Source organism: Laccaria bicolor, genomic scaffold (assembly GCF_000143565.1).
Source record: "Laccaria bicolor S238N-H82 LACBIscaffold_1 genomic scaffold, whole genome shotgun sequence".
NCBI classification, from domain to species: domain Eukaryota; kingdom Fungi; phylum Basidiomycota; class Agaricomycetes; order Agaricales; family Hydnangiaceae; genus Laccaria; species Laccaria bicolor.
Window position 1 is genome coordinate 1312749 of NW_001889872.1, and position 25457 is coordinate 1338205.

At 47.9% G+C, this 25457-nt stretch overlaps 10 protein-coding genes across 10 annotated transcripts; 6 read left to right on the forward strand and 4 right to left on the reverse strand.

The window, feature by feature from the left end:
* Positions 1–676: 676 nt before the first annotated feature.
* Positions 677–1784, forward strand: LACBIDRAFT_320859 (uncharacterized protein; the record flags this gene model as incomplete). Its single annotated transcript, XM_001873380.1, has 5 exons — positions 677–862; positions 984–1086; positions 1285–1321; positions 1531–1571; positions 1660–1784. 5 exons carry the CDS (start codon positions 677–679, stop codon positions 1782–1784), a joined length of 492 nt encoding a protein of 163 aa, XP_001873415.1.
* Positions 1785–2135: 351 nt separating this feature from the next.
* On the reverse strand, positions 2136–6500 carry LACBIDRAFT_320860 (uncharacterized protein; the record flags this gene model as incomplete). The annotated part of the gene is made up of 7 exons (XM_001873999.1): positions 2136–2385; positions 2494–2609; positions 2823–2910; positions 2934–5303; positions 5355–6232; positions 6285–6376; positions 6425–6500. The coding sequence occupies 7 exons, from the start codon at positions 6498–6500 to the stop codon at positions 2136–2138; spliced, it is 3870 nt and encodes a 1289-aa protein (XP_001874034.1).
* Positions 6501–7007: 507 nt separating this feature from the next.
* Positions 7008–8886, forward strand: LACBIDRAFT_243185 (uncharacterized protein; the record flags this gene model as incomplete). The annotated part of the gene is made up of 8 exons (XM_001873381.1): positions 7008–7127; positions 7180–7474; positions 7531–7649; positions 7704–7842; positions 7894–8130; positions 8181–8371; positions 8422–8778; positions 8833–8886. 8 exons carry the CDS (start codon positions 7008–7010, stop codon positions 8884–8886), a joined length of 1512 nt encoding a protein of 503 aa, XP_001873416.1.
* A 637-nt stretch (positions 8887–9523) lies between these two features.
* LACBIDRAFT_320862 (uncharacterized protein) lies at positions 9524–11115 on the reverse strand (the record flags this gene model as incomplete). The annotated part of the gene is made up of 8 exons (XM_001874000.1): positions 9524–9605; positions 9683–9845; positions 9902–10012; positions 10064–10242; positions 10293–10522; positions 10600–10788; positions 10844–10870; positions 11071–11115. The coding sequence occupies 8 exons, from the start codon at positions 11113–11115 to the stop codon at positions 9524–9526; spliced, it is 1026 nt and encodes a 341-aa protein (XP_001874035.1).
* A 298-nt stretch (positions 11116–11413) lies between these two features.
* On the forward strand, positions 11414–17245 carry LACBIDRAFT_301178 (pleiotropic drug resistance ABC transporter; the record flags this gene model as incomplete). The annotated part of the gene is made up of 27 exons (XM_001873382.1): positions 11414–11431; positions 11489–11827; positions 11882–12121; positions 12173–12360; positions 12409–12503; positions 12554–12851; positions 12916–13011; positions 13062–13149; positions 13201–13294; positions 13342–13438; positions 13488–13651; positions 13702–13977; positions 14030–14104; positions 14160–14291; positions 14341–14423; positions 14474–14493; positions 14544–15018; positions 15071–15688; positions 15740–15772; positions 15826–15862; positions 15913–16039; positions 16096–16327; positions 16378–16396; positions 16445–16505; positions 16556–16610; positions 16666–16965; positions 17021–17245. The coding sequence occupies 27 exons, from the start codon at positions 11414–11416 to the stop codon at positions 17243–17245; spliced, it is 4485 nt and encodes a 1494-aa protein (XP_001873417.1).
* Positions 17246–17311: 66 nt separating this feature from the next.
* On the forward strand, positions 17312–18019 carry LACBIDRAFT_301179 (uncharacterized protein; the record flags this gene model as incomplete). Its single annotated transcript, XM_001873383.1, has 1 exon — positions 17312–18019. One exon carries the CDS (start codon positions 17312–17314, stop codon positions 18017–18019), a length of 708 nt encoding a protein of 235 aa, XP_001873418.1.
* An 82-nt stretch (positions 18020–18101) lies between these two features.
* LACBIDRAFT_301180 (uncharacterized protein) lies at positions 18102–18312 on the reverse strand (the record flags this gene model as incomplete). Its single annotated transcript, XM_001874001.1, has 2 exons — positions 18102–18223; positions 18270–18312. 2 exons carry the CDS (start codon positions 18310–18312, stop codon positions 18102–18104), a joined length of 165 nt encoding a protein of 54 aa, XP_001874036.1.
* Positions 18313–18367: 55 nt separating this feature from the next.
* LACBIDRAFT_243830 (uncharacterized protein) lies at positions 18368–19158 on the forward strand (the record flags this gene model as incomplete). The annotated part of the gene is made up of 4 exons (XM_001873384.1): positions 18368–18382; positions 18434–18654; positions 18709–18781; positions 18832–19158. The coding sequence occupies 4 exons, from the start codon at positions 18368–18370 to the stop codon at positions 19156–19158; spliced, it is 636 nt and encodes a 211-aa protein (XP_001873419.1).
* A 39-nt stretch (positions 19159–19197) lies between these two features.
* Positions 19198–20871, forward strand: LACBIDRAFT_301182 (uncharacterized protein; the record flags this gene model as incomplete). The annotated part of the gene is made up of 2 exons (XM_001873385.1): positions 19198–20250; positions 20308–20871. The coding sequence occupies 2 exons, from the start codon at positions 19198–19200 to the stop codon at positions 20869–20871; spliced, it is 1617 nt and encodes a 538-aa protein (XP_001873420.1).
* A 211-nt stretch (positions 20872–21082) lies between these two features.
* On the reverse strand, positions 21083–25456 carry LACBIDRAFT_229023 (myosin class I heavy chain; the record flags this gene model as incomplete). Its single annotated transcript, XM_001874002.1, has 14 exons — positions 21083–21889; positions 21942–22155; positions 22205–22304; positions 22377–22509; positions 22559–22647; positions 22702–23008; positions 23059–23411; positions 23477–23984; positions 24034–24060; positions 24111–24503; positions 24556–24659; positions 24713–24875; positions 24926–25228; positions 25289–25456. Coding segments are annotated over 14 exons (3669 nt in total), but the record flags the coding sequence as incomplete, so codon positions are not given.
* Position 25457: the final 1 nt, after the last annotated feature.

Here is a 25457-nt window from a genome sequence, read left to right on the forward strand (position 1 = left end):
TGTAAGTTGTCGGATGATGACTCTATTTAGTATAACTGTAGATCTATCGTGCTCGTCATCCCTGAAATATATGCTGATTTTCGTGGACATAGTTAGAATTTGAAGTCCGACTGTATCTGTAATTTTGAACTTTTGGCCTACACCGCCGTTTGGGCCCCAGGGTGATGGCAGAATGCCGAAATTCCTGATCGGCATCAAACCGCTCCCCTGTCAACTACACAATTGACAGCTGTTGGGCAGCCTGTCGGATCCCAGCTGTTGACGAGGAGTTTGATTTCTGGGCACCAGCCCTCGTCTAAATCTACTCACCAGCTTCACCCACTGAAATCATGATACCTACATATCTCACTGAAGTACCACATTTGTTTGAAGTGCATAGTAACTAGTAGCTCTTAATGCATTGACTTTATAATTTCTCATACCCCTTCGTAACAATAAAATACCTTACAGCAGAATTGTCCAGACGAACAGAGAGAGATACATGTGGGAAATATGTTCATACTCCGCAGCTTCAAAAAGGGCATAAACTGTCGTCAACAATCCATTGCCTCCCTTGTCACGCAACAACAACCTCGCAACAACTTCACCGCTCCATCATCGTTTCCGACCGCATCATGCCATCTCTGCCGTCTCCAGTTTCGCCAACGCCCAACACACACGCCAACACTCAACACATATGACTGACAAAGTGTGGATGGGGTCAAGCACTGCCAACAACACACTCGGACACGTTGACTGCCCACATTCCCCACACCAGCCACGCATGGGTCGACGCCAACTAGCTGCGACGTCAACACCACCCGACCAACTCCGGCATCATGTACGACGTTCCCTCGCCTGCCACGTGGAGCTCTCTTGCTTGGTAAGTTCTCACCGCTATGGGGGTTGCTGCCCTCGCCGTTTGTTTGTCCAAACCCTGCCAAAGTAAGTCACTAACGACAACCTATCCTGTCTGCCTGCTAATGTGGACATTCTCTCTTTAGACTTCTTCACCACTGGCCATCACCTCCACCACCAATCAACGAAGGGGGCATATGAGATCACAACGACTTGAGAGTATCACAATAGCAGGGAAGGGAGTTATGGGTGAGTAGTAGCATATAACTAGCCTCTTCAGTAGTACCAGTAATTTCATCGTGTTATTGAGTAACAATTACATATTGATTTTTCTACATTATGTGCTTGGATTGAGGAGGGAATTGAATGGGATATTGAGTTATTGAATACATGGTTGCCATACTGTGATATGTACCCTCTCTACATATTCACCCACAATGACAATAGCCAGAGCGGTCAGCTGGAAATTGGCTGGACCTGACAGGTTTGTGCCAGCTAGGCTGGCGGCAGAACCCTATTAGTTCGATTTTGAGCTGGTGGCCACAATCCGTCACACTGGTGACAATGTGGGAAAATGTTGAGGAGACGCCGCATGGCCCAGGTGGCTTCCACATCTGGCCCAAATAGTGGTGTATCATTATGAAAACGGCTGTAGTCTTACATAAATAATCCCAGATCTACATGCACGTGCAGAAATACTACTAGTAGTCGGTGGACTCCGAAGTCCAAGCCAAGTAAAGATAGTCCACGTAAAATGAGTCGTCCTAGTCATCTGCCAGGAATACAGGTAGATAAGTGGGTAATACTATTGATACACACTAGTTATGAAATACATTGAACACACCACCGTGACATCTCAGTCCAGTCATCGAAATTCCGGTAACTCAGGGGTTGACACGCCTCTGATCTTACCAAGCCAGCTCCGCTTGGTGGGCTTCGCTGCCTGAGTAGCGTTAGGCAATAAAAGGTCGCGAGGGTTGTTCGTTAAATCTGAGATAACGAGCGGAAAATGGGAAGTCGCTTTGTCGCTGCGCTTGGGCGAGGGTGCGGGTATTATTGGACGGTTAGGCTGGTGGCGCAAGGGTGTGAAGCCGGACTGGAATCTGCTTAACACTCTTCGTACCCGGGGCGATTTGTTCTCGATTCCAGCACCAGGGGTGCTATCCGCTGTGAAAGCCTGAGGCGGCAAGGTCTCACAGGATTCAAAATCGTCGGGAGCCCGGCGTTTTTTGCCAATCATGGTGGTGGACGCCAAAGGCTCAGCTGTGGGGATAAGAATCCTCTCAGGGGTGCGAGTTTTAAAGACCGGAGTTGGTGCTATTCTCCGCTCTGGTGTTTTTGGTCGAGGTAAGGAGGAGGGACCGGAAACCACGCGACTGGACAGCGTCGAGGCCGCCCTCGATGTGGGGTTTGGAATTTGAGGGGATGAAAGTGTTGTAGCGCGACGCGCAGGGGGGCGTGTAACTTCCGTCGACACCTGGGAAGGACCTGTAGATGGGCTTGGGGCGGTAGCTTTCAACGATGAAAGCTTGGTCTGGAGGTTTTGCACTTTGCGAGTCAAGGATTCAACTCTAGCATGCAGTTTCTTATTTTCTTTCAGCATTCTTATTGAAATAGAAGTTAGTTATGTGGGATCACCAGTGTGACGGAACCTACTCGAGCGAGCGATCGTCATTCTCCTCTATCTCCGCACATTTGCTCCTTAACAACTCTTCCATTTCATTGTTGTGATCCTCCAACTCTGCGACAACGTGTTCAAGGTTTGGTCGTGACTGCAACATCGTCAATTCTCGTTTTAGATCTGCCATTTCGCGCTTGTGCTGAGCGCTCTGGAGAGTATGATTGACCATCGCGGTGTTCCCTGATTTCTCAGTTCTCTCCAATTCGGATCGAGTACGTTCCAGGGTCCCACTGAGTGACTTCCGAGCTTGTTCACTGTCATTACTCGTGAGTACGTAGAATATACTATAATTTCACACACACACCTCTCCTTGACCTGATTTTCCAGAAATCGAGTCAATGAAAGCAGCCGCTGAATTTCTGCCTTCATTGTTGTTATCTGCTCCAGGAAGACTAGTTTCTCATCTTCCACAGACCTGCAATGCATCTCAGCTTGTGCAAGTTTCTCGTTGAGGATTTCGAGGTCCTCGTGAGCGCGCAAGAGCTCGGCGTCCGCCTTTTGCTGACGCTCAGTCACCACCAGCATTTGAGCTGAGTATTGCTCTCGGTCTAGGTTGGTTTTGTCTCTGTCGTCTCGTAGCTGTTGTGAGAGCTGTGCGGTCTGTTGAGTGGACTTCTCGAGCTGGTATGTAGCTTCCTCGAGCTGTTCTTGCAGTTGCGCTTTCTGGGCCTCCAGCTGCGTTAAAGTCAAGGAGAGCCGATCTTGAGCCTGTACGGCGGCGGCGATATTCTCTTGTTGGACGAGAGTAAGCTGGGCACAAACTCGTTCGTTTTCCAACTGGAGCTTAAGCTGGATTTCCTGTAAGTCAGTAGCTTTCCGCGCCATCTGCTCCAATTCAATTCGTAATGATGAGCATATCTCTTCATAATGCTCTTTGAATCCCTCTTCTCTCTCAGGAATGGCGAGCGGCTTGTCCTGCGTGGCCTCAATTTGTGTCTCGTGTTGCGATCGTCCGTTCGTTGCCTCTAGAATCGCCTTTTGATCATTGCTCCCAGACGAGCGTTTTATAGATCGTAGCTCAGTCAATGCCATATTGGCATCGGCGAGGCGTGATTGCAGCGCTACAATTTCGTTGGCTTGTTGCTGGGAGCTCGAATCTCCATTATTGTTTGGAGACTCTCCTTCTTGCATGCGCTTCTGGACATCCTCGTGATGATTATGAAGATCACTCAACGCCGCCTGATGGCCCTTTTCTTGCGTAGAAATGATGGTTTGGAGCCGACATATCTCAGCCTCGAGCTCAGATGACCTGACGGCGAACTCCGACGCAAACCTAGACGAGTCCTGGATGGCAAGGTTAAGGTCAGACGATAAAGATGACACGGCGCCGTCTTTTATTCGTAGTTGGTCTTCCAGATTCGTGGCCCACATATTTAGCTGGGCATTTTCATGTCGAATTTGTTCAATATAGTCTGCAACTCCGCCTTGCTCTACTTGAGAGACGGCCAGGGCGATCGTCAGTTGCCTCTGATCATCTTCGAAGTCCCTATCTCTTGTTTCAGCGCGCAGGATGGTCTGCCTAGCCTTGCTGACAGTTTCGAAAACTACTCCAATCAAAAGCCGGACGGAGTCTTCTTCTTCCTGTAACCTGACCTCCATATTTTCCATCTCCTCTTCCAAAGCTTCACCTTGGGAAAGGGCTCGATCTCGAGCTTCTCGAGCGTCTGCGCAGTCCTCCACCATTGCATCCTTCTGTGCCGCGAGCATTTCCAATTCCATGGTCATCTCAGCTAAACGTTCTTCTTGAAGGCGAAGGTTGGTTTCAAGTCGTCGGATATCGTGTTGATGGACGCCAATTTGCTCTGTCCTTCTCATCACCCGCATTTCCAGCTCTTCAATCTGGTCACGCAGGGCACGATTGGCTTCATTAGACGTCATGGTAGATAATTGGTGGAATTGAAGGGAACTATAGCGACTTTCGGCATTAGCTAATTCTTGCTGGGCGGTGGCGAGGTCCGTCATTAAATTCGTTACTTGTAGTGTGAGTGAATCTCTCTCCGATTCGACATCCTCGAGTTGCTGCGTGAAGTCTGTCAGCTGGCAGACAACCTCTTCAAGTTTGTCACTACGTTCTTGCTGAGCAAGCTCGACAGCCCCAAACTCTTCTTTCCACGCGCGATCCTTCGTCTCTAATTCGGCCTGGAGATCATCGCGTTGTCTAGTCATAGCCTCCAGGCATAGGACTACGGCATGAAACTTGTTTTCCAGCTCCTTGAATCGTGTTTTGCCTTCAAAACATGCTTCACCAGCATGTATAAGTCCCTGCTCTGAGTTTGTGGCAACGGTCCGGGCTTCGTCAAGCCTGCCTTGGAGATGATCATTGCAGGAAGATAGATGTGCAACGATCAATAAGGATGATGTCGCAGCCAACGCGAGTCGCTTCATCTCCTCATTCTTGCGGCCAAGGGCAGCAAATTGACGTTGGTTCATCTCCGAAAGCTGAGCGTATAAGTCATCCATCTCAGCTTTCATTTGTGCAATGGTTGTGACAGATTCGTCGCAGACCGAAGAAACTGACGCCGACAATTTGGCTTCCAGGGCTTCAATAGTAAACCTGGATTCAGATTCCAAAAATTGTATATCTCGCCGTAAGTTATCTCTCTCTCCCCGTAACCGGTCAACCGCACACAGAAGCCGCTCAACGTAGATGACTGTGGCTTCGTCATAATTGGGCTGAGGCACAAGTGCGGATTGGTCCGCAGAAGGATTTGATAGACTTGTTTCAAGGAAAGGGGAACTATGGATGCCAGAAGTACCATCGTTTGTGTCGTAGGACGGGATAGCCCTGCGGGGGGGATTGAAGACGCATCCTGCTTCTATAGAGAAAACCTCTTACTGATCTTTCCAGTCATTATTGTCAGATCCGCTTAGGAGCTGCTCAACTCGCGAAAGTTTGCGGCGCACATCATCGAGGTCGTTAAGCGCGTCCTCTTTTTCTTGAATCAAAGTAATTTCTCGTTCGAGGCTCTCCTCCACTTTGTGTCGCTCCTTCTTAAGTTGTAATTCGGTGTCGCGCAATAATTCTTTCAGTGGCATAAAATCTTGCACACCCCTCAGCATTGCTTCAAGTGCAGTTATCTTGGCGTCGTCCTCGTCTATCCTCTTCAATAATTCTTCCTCTCTGCCGCCGTCCCCCTGCTGTTCCCTCAAGAGTGCTAGCTCTTCCTCTTTCTCCTCCAAAGAACCCTGAAGCTGTTTGAGCTGCACACTCATGTTTTTTTCCATTGCCCTCTTTTCATTGTCGACTCTCATGAGCTCATTCTGCACTTGAGAAAGCTTCTGGTTGGCACAGAGGAGCTCTGACTCTTTCTGAGAGAAAGAAATTCGAGCATCGCGTAGGTCTTGCTCGAGCGATGTGATTCGGAAGTTGGAAAGAGATGATGATCGGGGGCGTGAAATAAGCTGTCGTGGAGTTACCGGAGGGATATCAAGTTGACGGATGTTGGCTTCGAGCTCTCGAACTCGCATTTCCAGGCTTTTTTTCTCTCGACCCAGGTTGGCGCATCGAGCCTGATGCTCGTCTGACGTATAAGATAGAGATTCCAAAGTGGCTTGGAGTTCCCTCATTTCTAGATCTTTGGCCTTGACCTTCCCATCGGCGACGACAAGAGCCGCCTGAGTGTTCTGCACCGCAATCTTCTCTTCACGGAGGTCTTCAGACCGTTGGTTGAGTTCGTTCTCGAGTTGCAACGCCCGCTGTGTCTCAAAATTCAACTGGGGTTCAACCCGTCAGCCAGTCTACTCACAGAGACGAAGAGGCACGAACTTTGTGTAAAGCTTCATTTAAAGAAAGCTTCAACTCTTCAAATTCAAGGGCTTGTTTGTAAAGTTGCGTTTCCTGAGCGGCTATCTGGCTATCTGGTGGTGCATGAGCAAAAGAAAGATTGACGGTTATGAGCTACCTACCTTTGCTGGATAGCTTGTCCTTGAAGGCTTGAGTTTCTTCCGTAACATCGGCGCTTCCTAGTGCCCATATTGACATGGTCCAAATTGACCAGCCTTAGGATTAAACGTGGGGAATGTTAAATTGGTTGGAAAGCAATTGGAAACAGTCAACAGTCACGTCACGATGCGCGTAGATGCACGTGATCGCGTTTATTGAAAACTTTACCGTTATTGACCTCGACCACAATCGCGACAACTTTCCAACTGCTTTCTGTAATCCTAGTACTTTGCGTCTTCCTCTGGTCGCATCCAAATGTCTTCGAATATGACTGTTTGATGCCAAGATGGTGGCAGTTTTCGAAGGCTGTTGTCGATGGAAAGACCCATCGACAACAAACTTGAACCAAGAATCGCTTTCGCAAAGTACAATTGACGTCACTGGAGCTGACACATCGGCCCGCATTTACACTTGGATGCTGGAATTCGAGTTCTGAGTGGGGTTTCAATTTTATATATGAAACCCCAAAAATGAGACTCCGTCTTTAATAAAGCCACCACCACTACCACCACCACCACCACCACCACCACTACTACTGCCGTCAACATGAACGACACGATAACGTCTTCATCTGCCTCTAGTGCTCCATCCAGGGTGACTCTGCATCTTGGTCATCTCCCTAGCAAGAAAGATATCAAGGCGCCTTGGCCCAGAACACCTACAAGGGTGCATATATGCGCTTTTAAAAAAATTTCACTCCCGTTCTAATGGTCGTTAGGTTGACCCCAACAATCCGCCTTGGCCAGCGTACCGCGGATATCATGAGTATTCTTTCGCTCATGCCACTATGCAGTCGAGGTTGCCCACTATCCTTGGGAAGGCCATTGAGGACGCGACTAGAACCCTCAACAATCAGTCTCCGGAAGAGGAAGTCATAGATCTCGTCCAATGTATCGAGCGCATGGGCGAACTCATGACTGACTTGAGTGGAAACGCCAAGTTGCGCCCAATCGTCGACGACAACGAGGCTGATGTTGCCCTTTGGAACAAAGAAATCGCCAAATACTTTCAAGGTACTCTTCATACTACTTGGCGTTAAGCAAGGCGTTGAAGCTGTGACCGAAATTAGGTAAAGATTTCATGAACGCGCCTTGGCTTTTTGCAGAGGCATACAAATATCGTCGGCTCCACGAGTGCTTCAGCGTTAGCAAGTTCTGGCGGAACTACGATGTCTTCTACAGACAAAAAGTATGTACAATTTCAGGGTCTCGGCTTTTTAACTTGAACATCGTTTACATTCAGAACGACACCTTTTCTCGCTCTTCCGATGCTGTCTTTGAGTTATCTATGCGGTTTGCCGAACCCTTCAAAATCGCAGAAGAACTATCTCGAGCCGAGAAGCTTGAAGCAGAACGACTCATGTTCCTTGAGCTCACCCAAGGTTGCCACTCAATACACCTTTCATGAAGTCTTCTTGACCTTTACCGTTCAGTTTGCCTTTGGGGTAATTCTACGGACCTCTCCCTTTTAATAAACATGACAGAAGACCAAATCAAGTCCCTTCAATCCACTGGTGGCGACCATCTTGCAGCCACTGAGAAGAATATTCTTGGGAACGATTTGACTAGGCTTTGGGAAACCGTCAAAGAGCTCCGCGAAAAAACCGGTGGAAGAATTGACTTCGTTCTCGACAATGCAGGCTTTGAGTTGTACTGTGACTGCGTCTATGGTATTTGTATTTTTTTTCGCCGTTATTATCTGCTTCAATTGGTATCACAGCGGATTTCCTATTGCAAAGCGGCCTTGCGACGCAAATTCGTTTCCACGGCAAGCGTTTTCCTTGGTTTGTGTCAGATGTAACCAAAAAGGACTGGGAATGGCTTCTTAACACGCTGGTGTATGGTCAATTGTTCCCTAATGCGACCGATGTAGAACTGGAGTCTCTCCGAAGACTCGGAAGGCGTTGGAAGGTATGCTTTCTCGGCCCCTCTCAATCCCACTTAAATAATCTGTTTTGTAGCAATACGAGAAAGAGGGGAAATGGGTATACGAGCAGCACCCGTTTTGGTGCACTGGATACACTTTTTGGGACCTCCATTCCGAAGCACCCGATTTGTTCCTTCATCTTTCTCGATCAGATCTGGTCATCTTCAAGGGGGACCTCAACCACCGCAAGTTAACATACGATTGTGCCGCACCGGCGAGCACCCCATTTGAGGTAGCCATCGGCCCAATGGCCAGTGCAGCAGGTGCTCCGAAGGTCGCAACTCTTCGCACGATCAAGAGCGATGTCGTTGTTGGCCTCGGTCCAGATGGAGATCGTATCGCAGAGAACCTCGACCAAACTGAAGCTGGCTGGAAGATCAGCGGCAAATATGTGAGCATTCCGTGACAAATGGTCACCCATGGTCTCAATCACCTTCCCTAATAGGCCGTGGTTCTTCTCTCTGAGGGCCGTCCGGGAGAGAAGGTTCGATTTGCTTAGTTCGTCACGTCTTCGGTCCGGCTTTCTAGGTTCTTTTTATCACTTGTTTTCGGAATCACGATGAGATTTGTCTAGCACTGCAGTTCGATTAGCACATGGCCACACGGTCAAACCTAGAGCAGGTCTGAATAGAGTACACGTAGATCATAAATGTTTTTGATAATTCCAGTGGGAACAACGAGCAAACTTCAGAAGAGAATCGACTAGGAAAGTTCAAGAAAGCTTGGAAGATAATCCATACGTCCTTGAAAGTCCTTGCGTTCTAGAGTTCTTGCCTTTCAATAATGTCAATGATTTCTTTTCTCAGATTTGTTGTACCTTTGTCTCTTTCTTCCGAATAGACAACCCATCATGTTTGCTGTAACTCTAGGAGAAATCTACCAACCCGTCGTCATGGAGCAAAAATCAAACTAATCATGATATAGTTATATGGCAATGGCTCGCGAATCAATCAAGATCATCCTCCCAACGACCTGGTATATTACTCCCTCCCGAATTGTTGTTGCGCGAATTCGGAGATCTTGAAGCGGGATTTGAGTCACCCCGGCTGTGTCGGGATGAGCTGTTGGCCCCATTACCCTGGCCCGTCATCCCACCAAAGATGCCTCGAAATAGTCCAGCTTGGTCCGGTGCCCTGTTAGACCGCGGTGGCGTCGTAGGGCTCGACGGACTCGAACGCGTTTGTGTGGGTCTTGAGCCCTCCGGGGGTTGATGACTCTCTGGTTGAGGTACAAGAGCGTGCCTGAACGTGTCTGTCACTTAGCGCCACCTAGAGTTTCAAAAAGAGGATGCCTACCGGCAGACAGGACATGTACCACTCGACTTGAGCCAAGGAATGATGCAGGGTTCGTGAAAAGGGTGTTTGCATGGAAGAGTCACGACTACTTGTTCGTCGGGGTCATCTGTATGGAGCTTGAACTGATCCTTGCAAACGGCGCAGTCGTTTTGTAACGTTGCAGCTGGAGAATCACAGATGTAATGAGAATATCAACGAGAGTGAGCGGAATCTACGTACACCCCACCATCAACACTTCTCTAGGTAGATTATCGATTATTTCATCTGTCGCTGGAACCGGGCGGTGGGCGTTCGAACCCTCCATAATCTGAGTAATGATCTGATCCAGGGCTTTTGAAAAAAATATTCAAGGGATCAATGTAGACACCTTCGAGTATTTACCTTCTTGGTTGAATACATAATCACCCATTCTGCCGTTTTCCGGTATTCCGCCGGGCGATTGTCCACCAAAAAAGGACGCCAACGGGTCATGCTGACCGAGGAGGGCCGCAAGATATTGCGCTATTAAAGGTCCAGTTATTCTCGCGCCCCCTTCGCCTTGAGGGTTCGGCCCAAGGAACCTAGGAGATGGGTTAAAAAGAATTTTGTCAAACGAAGTAAACGCCGTTACTCGGACATGGTAGGCACAGAAGCTGGATTGGGTCCAGAATGGTCACCTAGCGTGTTGATCCCGCCGAGTGTTACTGTTCGTGAACCGTTCGGCCCGCTGATTTGAAAACTCATTCTGTTGTTCTGGTAAGATGTGTCAAGAGGAGCAAACGGGAATTTAGAAACACATTTACGGAACGTGAAAGTGAAGTAGAGTTTTGTGTCCGGGTTTGCGACGGTCGTGCCATACCTCTATCCATGAGACTTTGAAGTGTGACTGAATTGAGAACTCTAAGGAGCACCACTCTTTGTGAAAACGAGAAGCTCACAAAGAATAGTGTCCATGTCGGGAGGTGGTCCATCAAGGTCACCGTAATCGGTGTGAGTAAATTCGCGAGGATCGTCTCTTGGATTCTCCATCTAAAGGACGATAGGTACGAGGACTTGAACAGATGCAAAGGCAAAATCACCCTCTCGACGAAACTGCCATGGCACGATGCACAAACAGGATCAGGAACCTGAATAAGAACTCGATTTCATCGTGTAATTACAAATGCGCCAGTAGGAACAAACCATGAGTGGTCTCATCTCTGAATGGCACTGTAATTCAGGTCAGTTAATGACAAGGGCGAAGTAAAGGAATAGTGCCTCATGACAAAACCACAGAGGTTCGCGAGACGACATTCCGATTAGAAGTGTAGATCGGGAGGAGGGTGTTGAGAGAACTCGGTGGAGAGATAACAAGAGGTGACAACAGGGCTAATTGGGTGACAACATTACAAGGACATGTCGTAACCAACCGTGACGTCACGTTTCCAGTGCATTCCAGTGTTCCCCAGACACATATTGGCTTCATACTATCAGCTAAATGGACTGCTGGTGACATGCGTGCGTACGCATTAGAAGAGATCAAGTACAAGTTGCTGTCACAGTACAACGTGCATAAATACAACATTTTCTCAAAGCATCTAGGTCAGGTCAGAGTGGACTTTGTTCAGACTGTGCTTAGCACACCGTTGGTCCAGCGATAGCCTGCAGTAAGCAGCATGTAAGTACGCCACCCTGCAAGTTGGCAACACTGTGCCGCCTGGCGTCGTGAGAAAACATGCGTTGGTGACTGTTGGTCTTGACGCGTTGACGGCCATGGGCGTCTTGAACCTCGTAAGTCTCCTGTGCACATATGGGTTGAGTGGTGCTAACTACATTTTTTTCGACAAGATACTTATTACCGTAGACCAAGCCAATCTGTGGGAATCGGTTAAAACGTTTCTGCCTGCAACCTTCGTTCTGGTTCACATCTTCTGCACTCTCGTCGGGCAACCTAAATGCCTCAGAACGCGATTGCGCTACCTTTCCGCGCCATTCCGGAGTTTTCTAACCTTGGAAGACCTACTAGATCCTGTAGACGACCAACCTCATCCTACGGCCCTTCAGTCTCGTGTGTTGACCGCATTGGCGACTGTTTCTGCTGCCGGCTGGTTGGCTCGTCTGGTTTTTACAATCTGGATTGGGGAGACACAATATGCTATGAGATGCCTGGTCTGTACCATTTCATGGGTACGAAGTTCTGCTTTTCTTTTCAAACCCGCCCAATTCAATCTCATTGGGTAGGCATGCGTTACCATCGCAATTGCCATAAGACCCCCGCGAACTCCCCCTTACCTCTTAATGGCCTTCGCATCCTCCTTATTGATAGCGTCATTGGTCGACATTGTCTACAGCATTCTCATGCACAAGCAAGCCGCAGTAGATTTCATCGCAATGATATTCCCCACAACGTTCGTGTGGGTTGCAGGAACTTTGCCTTTGAAGACATACCGACCCACACTCAACGTTGCACAACCAAAAGATGTGATTTTCAGCTCCCTTGCGTCATATTACCGCTGACGCCCAGCATCGCAGATGCCTTCCTCCGATTTGTCATGTCCAGAGGACGATGTAAATTTATGGTCGTGGAGCGGATTTACGTTCCTCAACCCTATCCTCCTTCTTGCCTCTCAAAGGACCTTGAACGAAACAGATGTTTGGACTTTGTCTCCATTTTTTCGTCATAAAAATCTATTCACAAAGTGCCTCCATTATCGAGCGCTGTGAGACGCATTCGGTCTATACTACGCACGTTCTGAAGCGAATTTTAGGAACCCTACACACTCTTTGTTACGTTTTCTTGTAGCATCAAATTCCCTCGACCTCATTCTTGACATCTCGCTTGAAATGTGGAGTGCCGTTGTTGGTTAGTAACATTTTCCCACCTGGAGTGTTTATATGCTTAGACTTGTTTAGGCTTCGTTCCCCCATATGCTTTAAAAGAAATCCTGTCTGCACTCGCTGCCGATACCCCCGAAGGAAAACGCGTTGCATTTTACTGGACTCTGTTGACATTTATTGTCGACCTGTCATTTGCCCAGGTAGATCTTTTCCAAGGCTGGCATGCGCGACGATGTTACGAACGGACCAGAGGTCAACTCTTCTGTACGCTTCACTACAAGGCTCTCAAACGGCAAGAAATAAGTGGTAGAATCGACCACGAGAAGGGCAAGGAATCCAATGCCGACCTCGGAAAAATCGTGAATCTAATGCAGTCAGTAAATTTTGGCTTCCGATTGACAGGCCTATAGATAATAAAATCGATGGTTTTTCGTAAGAGGTGATTCGTACATGGTAGCCCAGCGCTTTTGGGATTTCTCAGCAATCGCCACATCTCCTGTGCGCATCATCATCGCGCTTGTATTCTTATATCAGTAGGGGTGTTCTCTTTTGACTGAATGATACGCCACTAATCTTCTATCAGGATCCTTGGTTGGAGCGCGCTTTCTGGAGTAATAGTGGTTGTAATTGCGTATGTGCTCAACTATCCTCTGGCAAAGTATAACATTTTTGTGAGTGGGTAGTCTTTTTGGTCACTATAGCTACTTGATTCATTTTTTAAGATCACAAGGTCTGCATGGAAAGCGAAAGATACCCGAATGAGCCTCGTAAATGAGTTGTTGCAAAATATTCGGTTTTTGAAGTTTTATGGCTGGGGTAATGCACTTTCTTCTTTTGTCAACTGTCGAAGCTTATTCGAGCAGAATATCAATGGGCTCGAAATGTTCAGGATGCCAGAGAAACTGAGCTCCGGTGGCGCATCAAGGAAAACGTTGTCGATACTTTGATTTCTTTTATATGGTAGCTTGCTTGCTTTTCTTTCTCCTGATAACTGCTCACGTATGCTCAGGATATGGATGCCATCTGCAACCGCCCTAACATCTTTCCTTTGTTATACCCTGATCGCTAGAGAAAAACTTACAGTATCTAAAGCTTTCACGTCTATTGCATTGTTTTCCCAACTTCAAGAACCCATGGTCGCGCTTCCTGGACAAATTTTTGCGATTCTAAATGGTAATTCGTCACTGAACTGCGCGACCCACCTCTTATCCCGATTGTTTCAGCTTATGTTTCCATGCAACGTATCGAAGAGTTTCTGGGAGAAGATGAAGTTCCCAAATGGGCTTCAACATTGACTGCAACACCGACAGAACAGGGATTCAAAGAAGTCAAGTTTTGTGACGCTACGTTCGAATGGCAGAAGCGCAAACACCCTTCCGCGACCCCATCACGTTTTCAGCTTGGGCCTTTGAATCTTACCTTCCCTCAAGGAAGCTTGAGCCTCGTAATCGGAGCCACTGGATCGGGAAAAAGTGCACTTTTGGCGGCCCTCCTAGGCGGTGAGCGAAAACCATGGATCATGGTTTTCCTTAATTAAGTGTTATTGGGAAGAAATGCACTGCAAGTCAGGACAGGTTTCATTAGACAAAACTCTTCATCAGGTTGCCTTCTGCGCCCAGGTCCCCTGTGCGTGTGTTGCGCTTATCTTACACGCTAAACATTATTCAGACTTCAACCTCAGGGCTAGAACATGCCACCATTCGAGATAATATAATATTCGGCTCACCTTTTGTATTGGACCGATATGATGCAGTTTTGGATGCCTGCGCCCTTCGACCAGACCTAGCAGTTTTCGATGCTGGGGACTTGACTGGTAAGGCCTTCCTGTTTGGAAGCACCCACAGAACCAATTACATTTTCAGAAATTGGAGAAAAGGGGATCACGTTGTCTGGTGGCCAAAGAGCCCGGATTGCTCTTGCAAGAGCAATGTATTCACAAGCAAAGGTCGGCATCTCGCCCATGTACCACCCAAGAATCTAATGGATACGGCATAGTGCGTTCTTCTCGACGACCCGTGAGTAAAGCAAAAACGTCCTGTCATCACACGTAATTATGGTCTGTCAGGTTAGCTTCGGTGGACATGCACACTGCTCAGCACCTTGTTGAACATTGCCTCAATGGCAATCTTGTTCGTGGCCGAACTATCATTCTTGTTACGCACCACATTGCCCTTTGTTTGCCAACAGCGTCGTACCTTGTCGAAATTGAGCAAGGAAGAGTTATCCGCCAAGGGTCTATCCAAGAGTTGAAGGATCAAGGAATTTTCAGCGCTGTCGCTCAAATCCAGGAGAACAGTCCGTCTCTGGAACACAGCGATCCCCGTCCTAAGCAGAATGAAGCCGATGTATTAGGGATGGACGATAAATCTAAACTGTGCCGTCAGCCAACCGACGGTAAACTTATCGAGGCGGAAGCTCGCGCAGAAGGTCGTGTCTCTGCCCACACCTATATGACATACATTCGAGCAGCCGGGTTGTTGCCTTGGCTTATTACGATCTCCCTTCTTCTGCTTATTCGGTTTATCAACATCGGGAATCAAGTTTGTTATATTTTTCGCCTTTGTTTCATTATGAAATGACGTGGTTCTCCAGTTTTTTCTAGCAAAGTGGGGAGAGGCTTATCAGAATGGTTTACCTGCCTTGACGGTCACCGCATTCTCTGGCTATCCTTGGACGGGCCTACCCTCGCCCGACGTTGATGTCAAACCTTGGCTGCGAATTTATCTATATATCTCTACAGCTGGTGCCTTCTCGGTATTCTTCTACATTGCTGTGGGATACTATGCCAGTTTACAGGCTTCTCGGTCATTGTTTGTTTCTCTTCTCCGAAGACTGACGAGAGCACCCAGCCGTTTCTTCGATGTGACACCCATCGGAAGAATTCTAAATCGCTTTACTACGGATATCAATTGTATTGATGGTGCTCTCCAAAATTCTGCTCGAAATTGTCTCTCTGGCATTCTGAACTTTGTTGCGTCCTTCTTGGTCATATTATACGTTGTGCCTTCCTTCGCGCCTTTTGCACTCTTTATTGGCTGGTTATACGTCAGACTGGCTCCACCGTATATCAACGCTTCGAGAGACCTCCGAAGACTCGAATCGATCTCGTTGTCTCCGGCATTCGCTGGCTTTGATGAACTGCTACGAGGGATTACACATATCCGAGCCTTTGGAATGGAGGACCGATATCAAAACCGCTTTTATTTGAGGGTACGTGGTGAAAAGATGAGCCATGGATTGCGGCTAATGAACTGATTCAAGGTCGATAAGTTTCAATGTTATGATCATATTTACGTATGTCCTATCAAAGCAATGCTCTCTCTCGGTTTTTCATGTTCAATATACAGTGGCTTGTCAATGGGTGGTTGAGATGGAGATATGACTGTGAGAGATCTTTTGAACCTTAGGGCACTTGCTAAGGAGACCGTATTTAGGTTTGGGCTCGGTCGTTGTATTTGCCGCAACTATGTTTGCATTATGGCGAGGCGTCTCGAACGGCTCAGCAGCAATCGTCATAGTTCAAGCGGGTATCTTTGCCGAAGCCAGTCGACAGCTTGTCAGGTTGGCGAATTGTCGATTTTCACATTTATCCTTCCTGAGTTCGAGATTAAAAACAGGGTCGCTGCTCAGTTAGAACTAGATTTCAACAGCGTCGAGCGGGTTACGGAGTACCTCAACATTCCACAGGAAGCCCCCGCAATTATCGAGAAATGTAGGCCACCTGCATATTGGCCTTCAAGTAATGGACAGCTGGTGGTGGAAGATTTGGTTGTGAAATATGCGCCTCATCTTCCACCGGTTCTACGAAACTTGACGTTCACCGTGGAAGCTAGGGAGAAAATTGGTGTGGTATGTTGACCGGCTGATTCTTTTCCTGATGAAGTTAACATGACGTCAAGGTGGGAAGGACAGGTTCTGGTAAGTCAATTGTGCAAATTACCTACAATCTATCTCAAAAAGTTCCAGGGAAATCAACTCTAGCAATGTCCCTCCTCCGCATGGTTGAGCCCACTGCTGGCACGATATCGTGAGTACCTTGCCGTCATAATTACGAACCGTGTTCCAATTCTGCTTCAGTATAGATGGAATTGATATATCAACCCTGGGCCTTGAAGATCTCCGAACTCGAGTGGTACGTATGGGATGTATTGCTGCACGACACCATCTGGAGACATATTCCTTTGCAGACAATTCTCAGCCAGGACGTCTCCTTATTTTCTGGGACGATCCAAAGCAATCTCGATCCACTTGGGCATTGCACTCCAGAGGAATGTATGGTCGTCCTTGAGCGGTGTCATTTGACGAATATCCTGAACCACACACCCACCGCCGATGAGCCCACGATTTTGGACATGAGGGTGAACCATGGATCTTTGAGCGCAGGAGAAAAGCAACTGCTTGCTGTAGCTCGTGCGACGCTGAGAAGAACCAACATCATCATTTTGGATGAAGCGACATCTCAAGTAGACTCGCTTCTCGACGACCAGGTCCGTATACGCCTTACAAATTTTACGAGACTACGTTTATGGATGGAATGTATAGATCCAAAAGACGATTCGAGAAGAACTATCTGATGCGATTGTTATAACCATCGCACATCGATTGAAGACTGTCATGGATTACGACCGCATCTTGGTTTTGGATGACGGAAATATTGTAGAATTCGGAGATCCTCGCTCGTTGCTGAGAGTTCCGAGCGGTGCATTTAGAGAGATGTGTAGGAAAAGCGCGGACTGGCTGATGTTTGAAAAGTTGATAGAGCCATAGTAGCACGTGACAGGATATAGGACCTCTTGATCTCTATTACTTTTTACCATTCTCTTTCTATCATCTATGTGGCTTCATGTCGTGGTTGTCAATCTGCTTCTACCCTTCTTCGCGCTGGCGCACCCAATCGAATGGCAACCATCGCATATCCCTGATGGTCGGGACTTTTTTGGCCTTATTGAAAGCGACGACCTCCCCACCACGACGGCGACGGTAGAAACTTGGAATCCCGCGACATCCTTGACATCCTTCAGCTTGAACCTTCCATCCTTATCTTCGACAAGCTTATCCAAGGTCGTGGAGACTGGCTCTAGCGTGACAACCCCCTCGTCCACATTCTCTTCAACGGCGTCGGGCGATTCGCAGACTACAGCGGCAAACAGCTGGACAAGTACTAGCGCCATTCTTCCAACAGTCTCGGTCGATTATATCACACCAGAAGAATCAACAACACCTCCTAGTGCGGCGGGGGGATGGAAAGTCATTGGAATCAGCATTATTGCAGTCACGTTTGTCGCCACGGTCATTCTTGCAATCGCCTTTTTCGACTCGTGGTGGGGCTTTCTTCGAGATGTGGTCTGTGGCAAGAGATACAGCGATGGCGAAGAAAATTTGATTCCTGATTGGGAAAAAAGCAGCTGGGAGTACAAAATTGCGAGTGAGGATGGACATAGGTATCCGACAATGACAACCCTCGATGACATTGTTACGCAAGGCAGAGAGCATTCAGAGAAGATTCGACCTCGGAGCGAAGCTATGTTTTTGACATTTTGATTGTCCAAGCCTAATCCACACTGTACCACAACCTAGACATTATTATTCTCTGTATTACGAGACAGCCTAAAACTCACGATATTTACGACTGGGCAGGAGTCGTAGGAGGGACAACCTTTTCCATATAGTCTGAGATGATCAAACCAGTTGCGCCCATGACACAAACGCCGAACGAAAGGAAGAGCCTTGTTCTTGCAGGGAGTCCTGCAAAGGAATTAAAAGAAGATAACGGGTAATGCAATGCGCATACCTGTCCACGACTGGAGAATTGTCCGGTTCTGCGGCTCGACCATTTGCAACGAGAAGGTCAATGTGTTAATACGTCACGTGTCTTCTCGACTTGCTTGAATGTTTACCGGACTGGTACGCACATCGAAAGGGACGTTGAGCTCATTGCTGACGTTTTGACTCAAGATCGAACACCTTGGGACGGTCTCTTCCATCGTCGTTGACTCGGCGGGATGCACACTCACCATCTCCAACTCTGCGGAGATTCTCGGAGATTGCCATATCGGGGACTCTATCGCGGTCAATGGAGCCTGCCTCACCGTCACCGAGTTCGATAAGGAAGAGCTTGGTGGATGGTTCAAGGTGTGGCTGGCTAATGAGACGTTGGATAGGACGGATCTAGGCTCGTCCCTTTCTGGCATTTGGGTGTGGGATGTTGGTTGACGTCTCTTAGGTGAAAGGGTGGTCGGTGATCAACTAAATTTGGAGCGAGCAATGGCGGCTCATGCTCGATTTGGAGGGCATTTCGTACAGGTGAGATGAGGTATTATTATATATTACAGACGACCGATGACCTCGTGAAGGCTCATGTGGATACTACTGCGACTGTGGTTGAACGGGTCGCCGATGGCGATTCGCTCCGGTTGACGTTTGAGCTGCCGGCTCCGACAGAAGCCAGACCATCTCTTCTGCCTTATATGATCCCAAAGGGGTACATTACGATCGACGGGGCATCGCTTACGTTGACGGGGGTTGATGATGAGCAGAGGCGGTTCAGTGTTATGTTGATCCAACATACGCAGAAGAAGATCAGCCTGAGCAGGAAAGAAGTCGGAGAAAAGGTGAATATTGAAGTGGACATGGTTGGCAAATATGTGCAAAAGAGTGTTGTCGCTGCACTCGGTAAATAAATCAAATTGAATTCATTTTGCGACGTTCATGTTGCGTTCATGGCGACCAAGAGGAAAGTTTTACCTTCGTCTGCCAGTACTCCTCCTCCTCCTCGTTTAAAGCCTACTGCAATTCGAACTCCTATTTCGCGTCCTGCTTCTCCTTCAAAGTTACCCACAAAAGTTCGCAACGAAACGCTCTCGCCCACCTTCAAACCCCGTGTTCAATCTACCGTCAAATCAACACCAATTCGTTCACAGACTCCGAATTCTGCCCCAAATACACCAGAGCTTCGCAATCGGTCTCTGACTACCACCTCTGAATCCGCTGCTCGCTACAACGATGCAAGAACTCGCCAAGGAAGTGTCTCTTTACACCATGCCGTCTCCTTCTCGTCTCTACAAATTTCCACCCCGTCCTCCGTCTCCGAGTCTCCCCGCTTTTTTCCTTTTGACCAGTCAACGGCTTCTGACAAGGAGAATCCAATCTCTCCGACAATTCGTATCCGTTCCAAAGTCACCGGAATTGCCAAGAGTGTCAGCAGCGACTATACTTCTAACGGTTCATCTACGCGTACTCCAAAGTCTCATTCACGTACACCCTCCGTTACCTCAAACACATCCCCATCCTCCCCTCCAATCCCTCAATTCTATCCCATCACCACAGCTACGCCGGCCGCTAACCCCCACCGTTTTGCAACAGTGCGAACAAGCCCCCCGACCTCTCATCCACCTTACCTACCCTTCCTTCGCCCAAACGGCGACCAGTTTATAAACAATGCAAAAATAAACGGCGCGAAAGTAGACCCTACTTCAATACCTTTGCCTCCCCATTCACCCCCCACTTCTGCATTGTCCTTCTCTTCAAAGTCTTCGGTGTCACAGTCTTCCGCATCATATGGGGGAGATTCTGCTGTAAGCAGTAGTTCTACGCATCAGGAACTCGGAAGCCAACAACAGCTTCGCGCGACGCTGGATACTCTCGTCCACTACACCTCAATTAATTCACCCGATGACAATTGGTCAGGCGACAGTGGCCAAGACAGAGATACAGACGCTGGGGAGGACACTGCGGAGCGTAAAGTCAAGGCTGAAGCAAAATCTATCCGCAAGGTAAATTTCTGATCACATCCTAAACAATACAACCCACGCCTATCATCTCCCCCCAAGATCGCTGATTTAGAGATTACAAACCGTTCGCTGCTCAGTATAAACGCGTCACTTGAGGCAACGAAACATCGCCAGGCAAAGGAAATTCGAGAATTACGTCGCAAACTCCGAGAATCACGGCTTATCCTCCCTCCTCGTGCGTACAGAGCAGTCAAGTCCTCTCTCGAACCCAACGAGGTGGCGGATGATGAAGATGACGGAGAAGATGATGAGGAGGACGACGGAGACGCAGTTGAAGATGGAGACGAAATATATAAGCGGATAAAAGCCGTCCTCGAGGGGTTGTTGGCGAACGGCAAACGAGCTCTGGAAAGATCAACAACCGAAGGTGGCGCAAAGGTCCTAAGCGCCGAGGAAGTCCGCACATGGCAAGGTTCCAGTGGCGATATATCAGACCATGAAACCCGCTCTTCTCGTGATGATGACAACATCGGAACGCCTTTACCTCGACCTCCGTCAAACGAGTTAGGCTCTGAAGACGAGGTGGAGACCATGATGCTTTCTAGTTACTCTCCTTTGCAGAGCCCTGGGGCTCCACCCATACTCGTCACAGAATCCGTCTAGGTTACGAGGAGGCGCGTTCATTTTTCATCCCAATAGACTCACATAGATACCCATGCATTTTCAGGATCAGTTATCACCAGCATTACTTACGAGTCCGTCTACTATTTCTATATTATATCCATCCATCCACTGCAGGAATTACAATACAATTTCTCACTGATACCTATTGACTGTCTGCTATTCTCTGCGCACGTTTGGCAAGCTTCAAAAATCACATCATCAGTAACAGCTCTCTCGAATGCGTGACAAACAAACTTACTGCAGCCGCAAGATCTACTTGCCCAACCGCCGTTGCCGGTTTACTAGAGCGCGAAGTGGAAGCAGCAGGCGGACGGGGAGCAGTCGGAATAGGCGGTTTTGCTGGTCCCTTTGCCGAAACGCTAGGCTTTACTGGAATTACGGGCGGCTTCGGTTTAGCTGCTACAGGTGGAGGGGGCTTGGATCCTATAGCGGAGCTCGGACGGGAGCTGGCCGGAGTAGTATCCGCAGTCAAAGGCTTCTTCCATGGAGTGGCCGATCCATTGGAAGGTTGCATACCTGGGAATACAGATACAGGTTTGGACGATGCATCAGCAACCACAGATGTGAGAGATATTTTCGGCGTGGTTGTGGGTGCAGGCCGAGACCTAGGAGGGGGAGGGGGTGCAGAGACAGCCTTGGGGGGGACCAGCTCCAGGTAGTTATTGGGAGCCCAGCCTTCGACCCCATCCATTTTGACGAGCCACCAACCGTTATCATCTTTCTCCACAAGTTCCACTACATCATCTTTCTTCAGGGACATCTCTCCTTCCTGTCCTTCGAACGCGAATTTCGCCCGATACATTGGCGTCTCTGGCTTGGCGGGAGGGGGAGGGGGAGCGATATTACGTGGCGGTGCTGGTGGGGGACGCTGGCCTACCGTGGAAGAGGGAGTAACGGAGGGCTTAATGGCCGGTTTTGGGGCAACCGTAGTGGAATCCCTTCCTGGCAGTGGCTGAGCTACAGGTTTGGGCTTAGGGACGGATCTCGGTTTCGGTTTCTACAACGGCAAGTCAACATAGCGTTCTTTCAATATGACCGATAAAACATACGTCAGATGGACCGCCTGCCTTCAACAGCTTTCCCTGTGTGATGGGACGAACAACCCCAGGTTTCCTCTTTGCTGGAGGACGCGATACGCTGTTCGGGGGTTCCCCAGAAGCCACATGAACGGTATGACTCTTGTACAAGTCATCTTTCGCAACGGTTTCATCTTTAATAAATTTGATTTGAGCCATTTTATCTTTTTTCTTGGAATACTCGATACTTTGACGAAAGTGAGCATATGCAACTGCGAAGCTCTGGAAGGACATACGTGGGACCAATAACCACATTGACGGTGGATCGTGTCAACTTCACGAGATTGCTGACGAGTTCCGTCTTGAAGTAGCAGCTAATGAGTGGGTCACCTTCTTCTGATGCATTTACATTCAATGTCTATTTGGTGATTAAAATTGTTTGCCCTTCGAAAAGAAGATGAAATCCACTTGCCAGCCAATCATCTCTCAGGTTGGACATTCCAATACTTTTGATCGTAGACAAAGGTATCCTCCTTTCAAGGTTATATTGCGTCTGGCCATCTCTCACGGAAAGGATTAGGATGTGGACGGCTTTCTCTGTCTTAAATGCTTTTAGTACAGCATTTTCTATGCTAAAATATCCAACTTACCACTACAATAAATCTAGGACTGGGCTTGCTGGAGCGACCCAATTTCGAAACCAAAAGGTGAATCCTAGAACTGAAGGTGACGGACTCCCCTAAGTACTACCAGCGTTAGTAGAAATATAAAATGATTAAAATGTAGATTTTACCTCCAATATTGCATGCGCCCGCTAATTCTTCCCCGAGAGAGCTTTTGCCATTGAGGTCAAGGTAATCCCCCATAAATCTTCGATAGCTGAGCAGACTGAACCGTCGGCGTTCTTTGCGCCCCGCAAGAATTTGATGCCCATAGTCGCGAGTTTGCGCATAAGCAATACCCTCTTTATTGTTTTTCCAGAATCGTTGAATTCGACGAGCACACTCATGTTTGTACCGCATGTAGTTCCTGAAAGCACGCTGGATGCGTGCAGCCATGTTGTGCCAGTACTTGTCACGCATGGTTTCAAGGGCGAAAAGCTAAAATGAGATCAGCGTAAGTACCACTGAGATCAAAGTAGTACACATACAGTCTCGGGGTTCTTTATGAATGCTTTGGTGACGCCCATTTGCCATTCGTCCTTTGCTATACCAGTATCCTTGAGGATCTGTTCACACCCGGATTTTGAATCACCTGTCCAGGTATACTCGCCAGCGTAGGATGTATGCGAAGAAAGGAGATAAAAGCGTTCGACCATTTTTTCGAAAGTATTGCGATAGGCAAAGCCTGCTCGGCGAACACGAATATTTTCGTTCAAGCCAAGGTACTTTATTTGATGCAGAATGGCCTTTACATCGTATTCACTGGAGCTCCGGTTCTGATTTGGTTTAATTGTTCGGATATATGACGGCTGCGCCTTCATTAGGTTGTCCACCAAAGCCCCTGCAGATTGCTAGAGAGGCCTCAACTAATTAGCTAGGGGAATGAATTAATGCTTGTGCGTCCACTTGCCTTGATCCTGTCTCCAGCGGTCGGAGGACGCTTCTTGCTGTTGGGGTCTGGGCGGTCAGGGAAAAGAGTCTGCAAAAATGTATTTCCACTGGAGCCAACGAGATCCAACAGATCTTTGATGAGAGAGTCCTTGTTCTTATCAGTCATACCAGCAACATTGTACATAACATCCCCTGCATAATGCCGAACTAGGAACTGGGAACCACGTGCTTCGAAGTGTGCATTCGAGGAGAGCATTGCGGTTCTTTGCACGAAACTGTTGTCCGCCGCAGCTGGGTCGGCATGAGCTGTGGCACAAGCGTCATTCAAAGCTGCAAAGATGCCGGGCGGCCGGCGTTCTTCTATGAGATCGCAGACAATTTTGTTGTTGAAGTATTTTATCGGAGTCCATTTGATTTGCTCGCGGACGTATTCTTCCTGTTCCGTTTTTAACGTGAGTTCAATGAAGATTTGCTGCAGCTTCTCGTTGACATAATTGATGCAAAGTTGCTCAAATGAGTTATCCTTGCAGGGACGTCAGAGTAGACTCAAAGAAGGGAATATCGAAACCTACTTCAAAGATTTCGAAGCCGAAAATGTCCTAAACAGTAGCGTAAGGAGAAATAGCGATATGATATCGTATGTTCATACCAGGATGCCAATGATTTGAGCGTGAGCCGAACGAGTCTTCATGGATACATTAATGCGAGAGACAATCCATTCAAAAAGATTGTTGTATATGGCCTTCGCAAGCGCATCTCTTCCGGATGTCGCTTGTGCTGGATTTAGGGGAACATCATAAACGGAGCCCCTTCGACCTCCTTTTGATGTTTCAATGACTCTAGAGGTAAGCACTTTCTGGACTAAAGCGGAATCGGCTTCCATGAGATAGCCTACAAAGTCGGTTACTCCTGTGTCGGTGATGCTGGAATTCCCATCGTCCATCTCTTCGAATTGAACATTGCCTAACCAGAGAACAATGGCAAGCATCTTGAAAATCTCATTCTGCTCATCGGGGGTCAGACCAATTACCCCCATAGCAGTCTAAAATAAAATATAAATTTAACCACTTGGCCAGTCAGAAGAACCAACTGACAATCGTATCATGATAATCTTTGACGTCATCGATGTCGCTGACTTCAAGACAGTTGCTTAAGCTAGTATACGCATAAGCCTCTGGACCTTGAAGACCAAACAGTTCTACAGAACAGTTGAATTGAACCAACGTAACAAGAGGAGGTTTCAAGACGTACCACGCTGCTCATCTGAAGCCCCTTTGGTAAATTGGTAAAATATGTGGAAGTTGCGTTCGTTCTCGATCTGACCAACGACCCGACCTTTCTCCAGAAGATAATTTGTTATCTGAGCGCCAACAGGCTCGCCCACCCCGTTGAACATGATTTCCAAGTATTTCCCCTGGTAAAGGAGTCAGGCTCCGTGTCCCCTTTACAGACCATGCCACTTACGTGGCGACTAGAGTTGTTATTTCGAAGAGTTTTCGCACAGCCGAAGCTTTCAAGCAAAGGATTCGTGGCCAACACCATATCCTTGATTTCCTGAATGCTACTATCCTGTCCCCCGGACACAACAGCGATGTATTGCATAATCCGTTTCGCAGCCTCCGTCTTCCCAGCGCCTGACTCTCCGGAAATGATAACACATTGATTCTCGTGGTATGCATTCATGTTATAGTACGCGCTTTCTGCGATGCCGAAGACATGAGGAGGAACTTCCAGCCTATTCTTTCCTCGATATCGTTGAAGTGTTTCCTCCCCGTGATGCCCAGATCTAGCATCACCCGTATGTTAGCTCCATAAGCAACGTTGAACTACACTCCTACCTCTAAAGGGGTTCACAGATATCAAAACAGCTCCAATATATGTGTATATTTCTCCGTTTGTCCACCGCTTTTGCAGGTTCTCGTTAACGCCTTCGTTACTGATGGTGGTCAGTAATGTCATGTCAGATACTCCGACTTGTTTCTTCTTGAACCCTTCT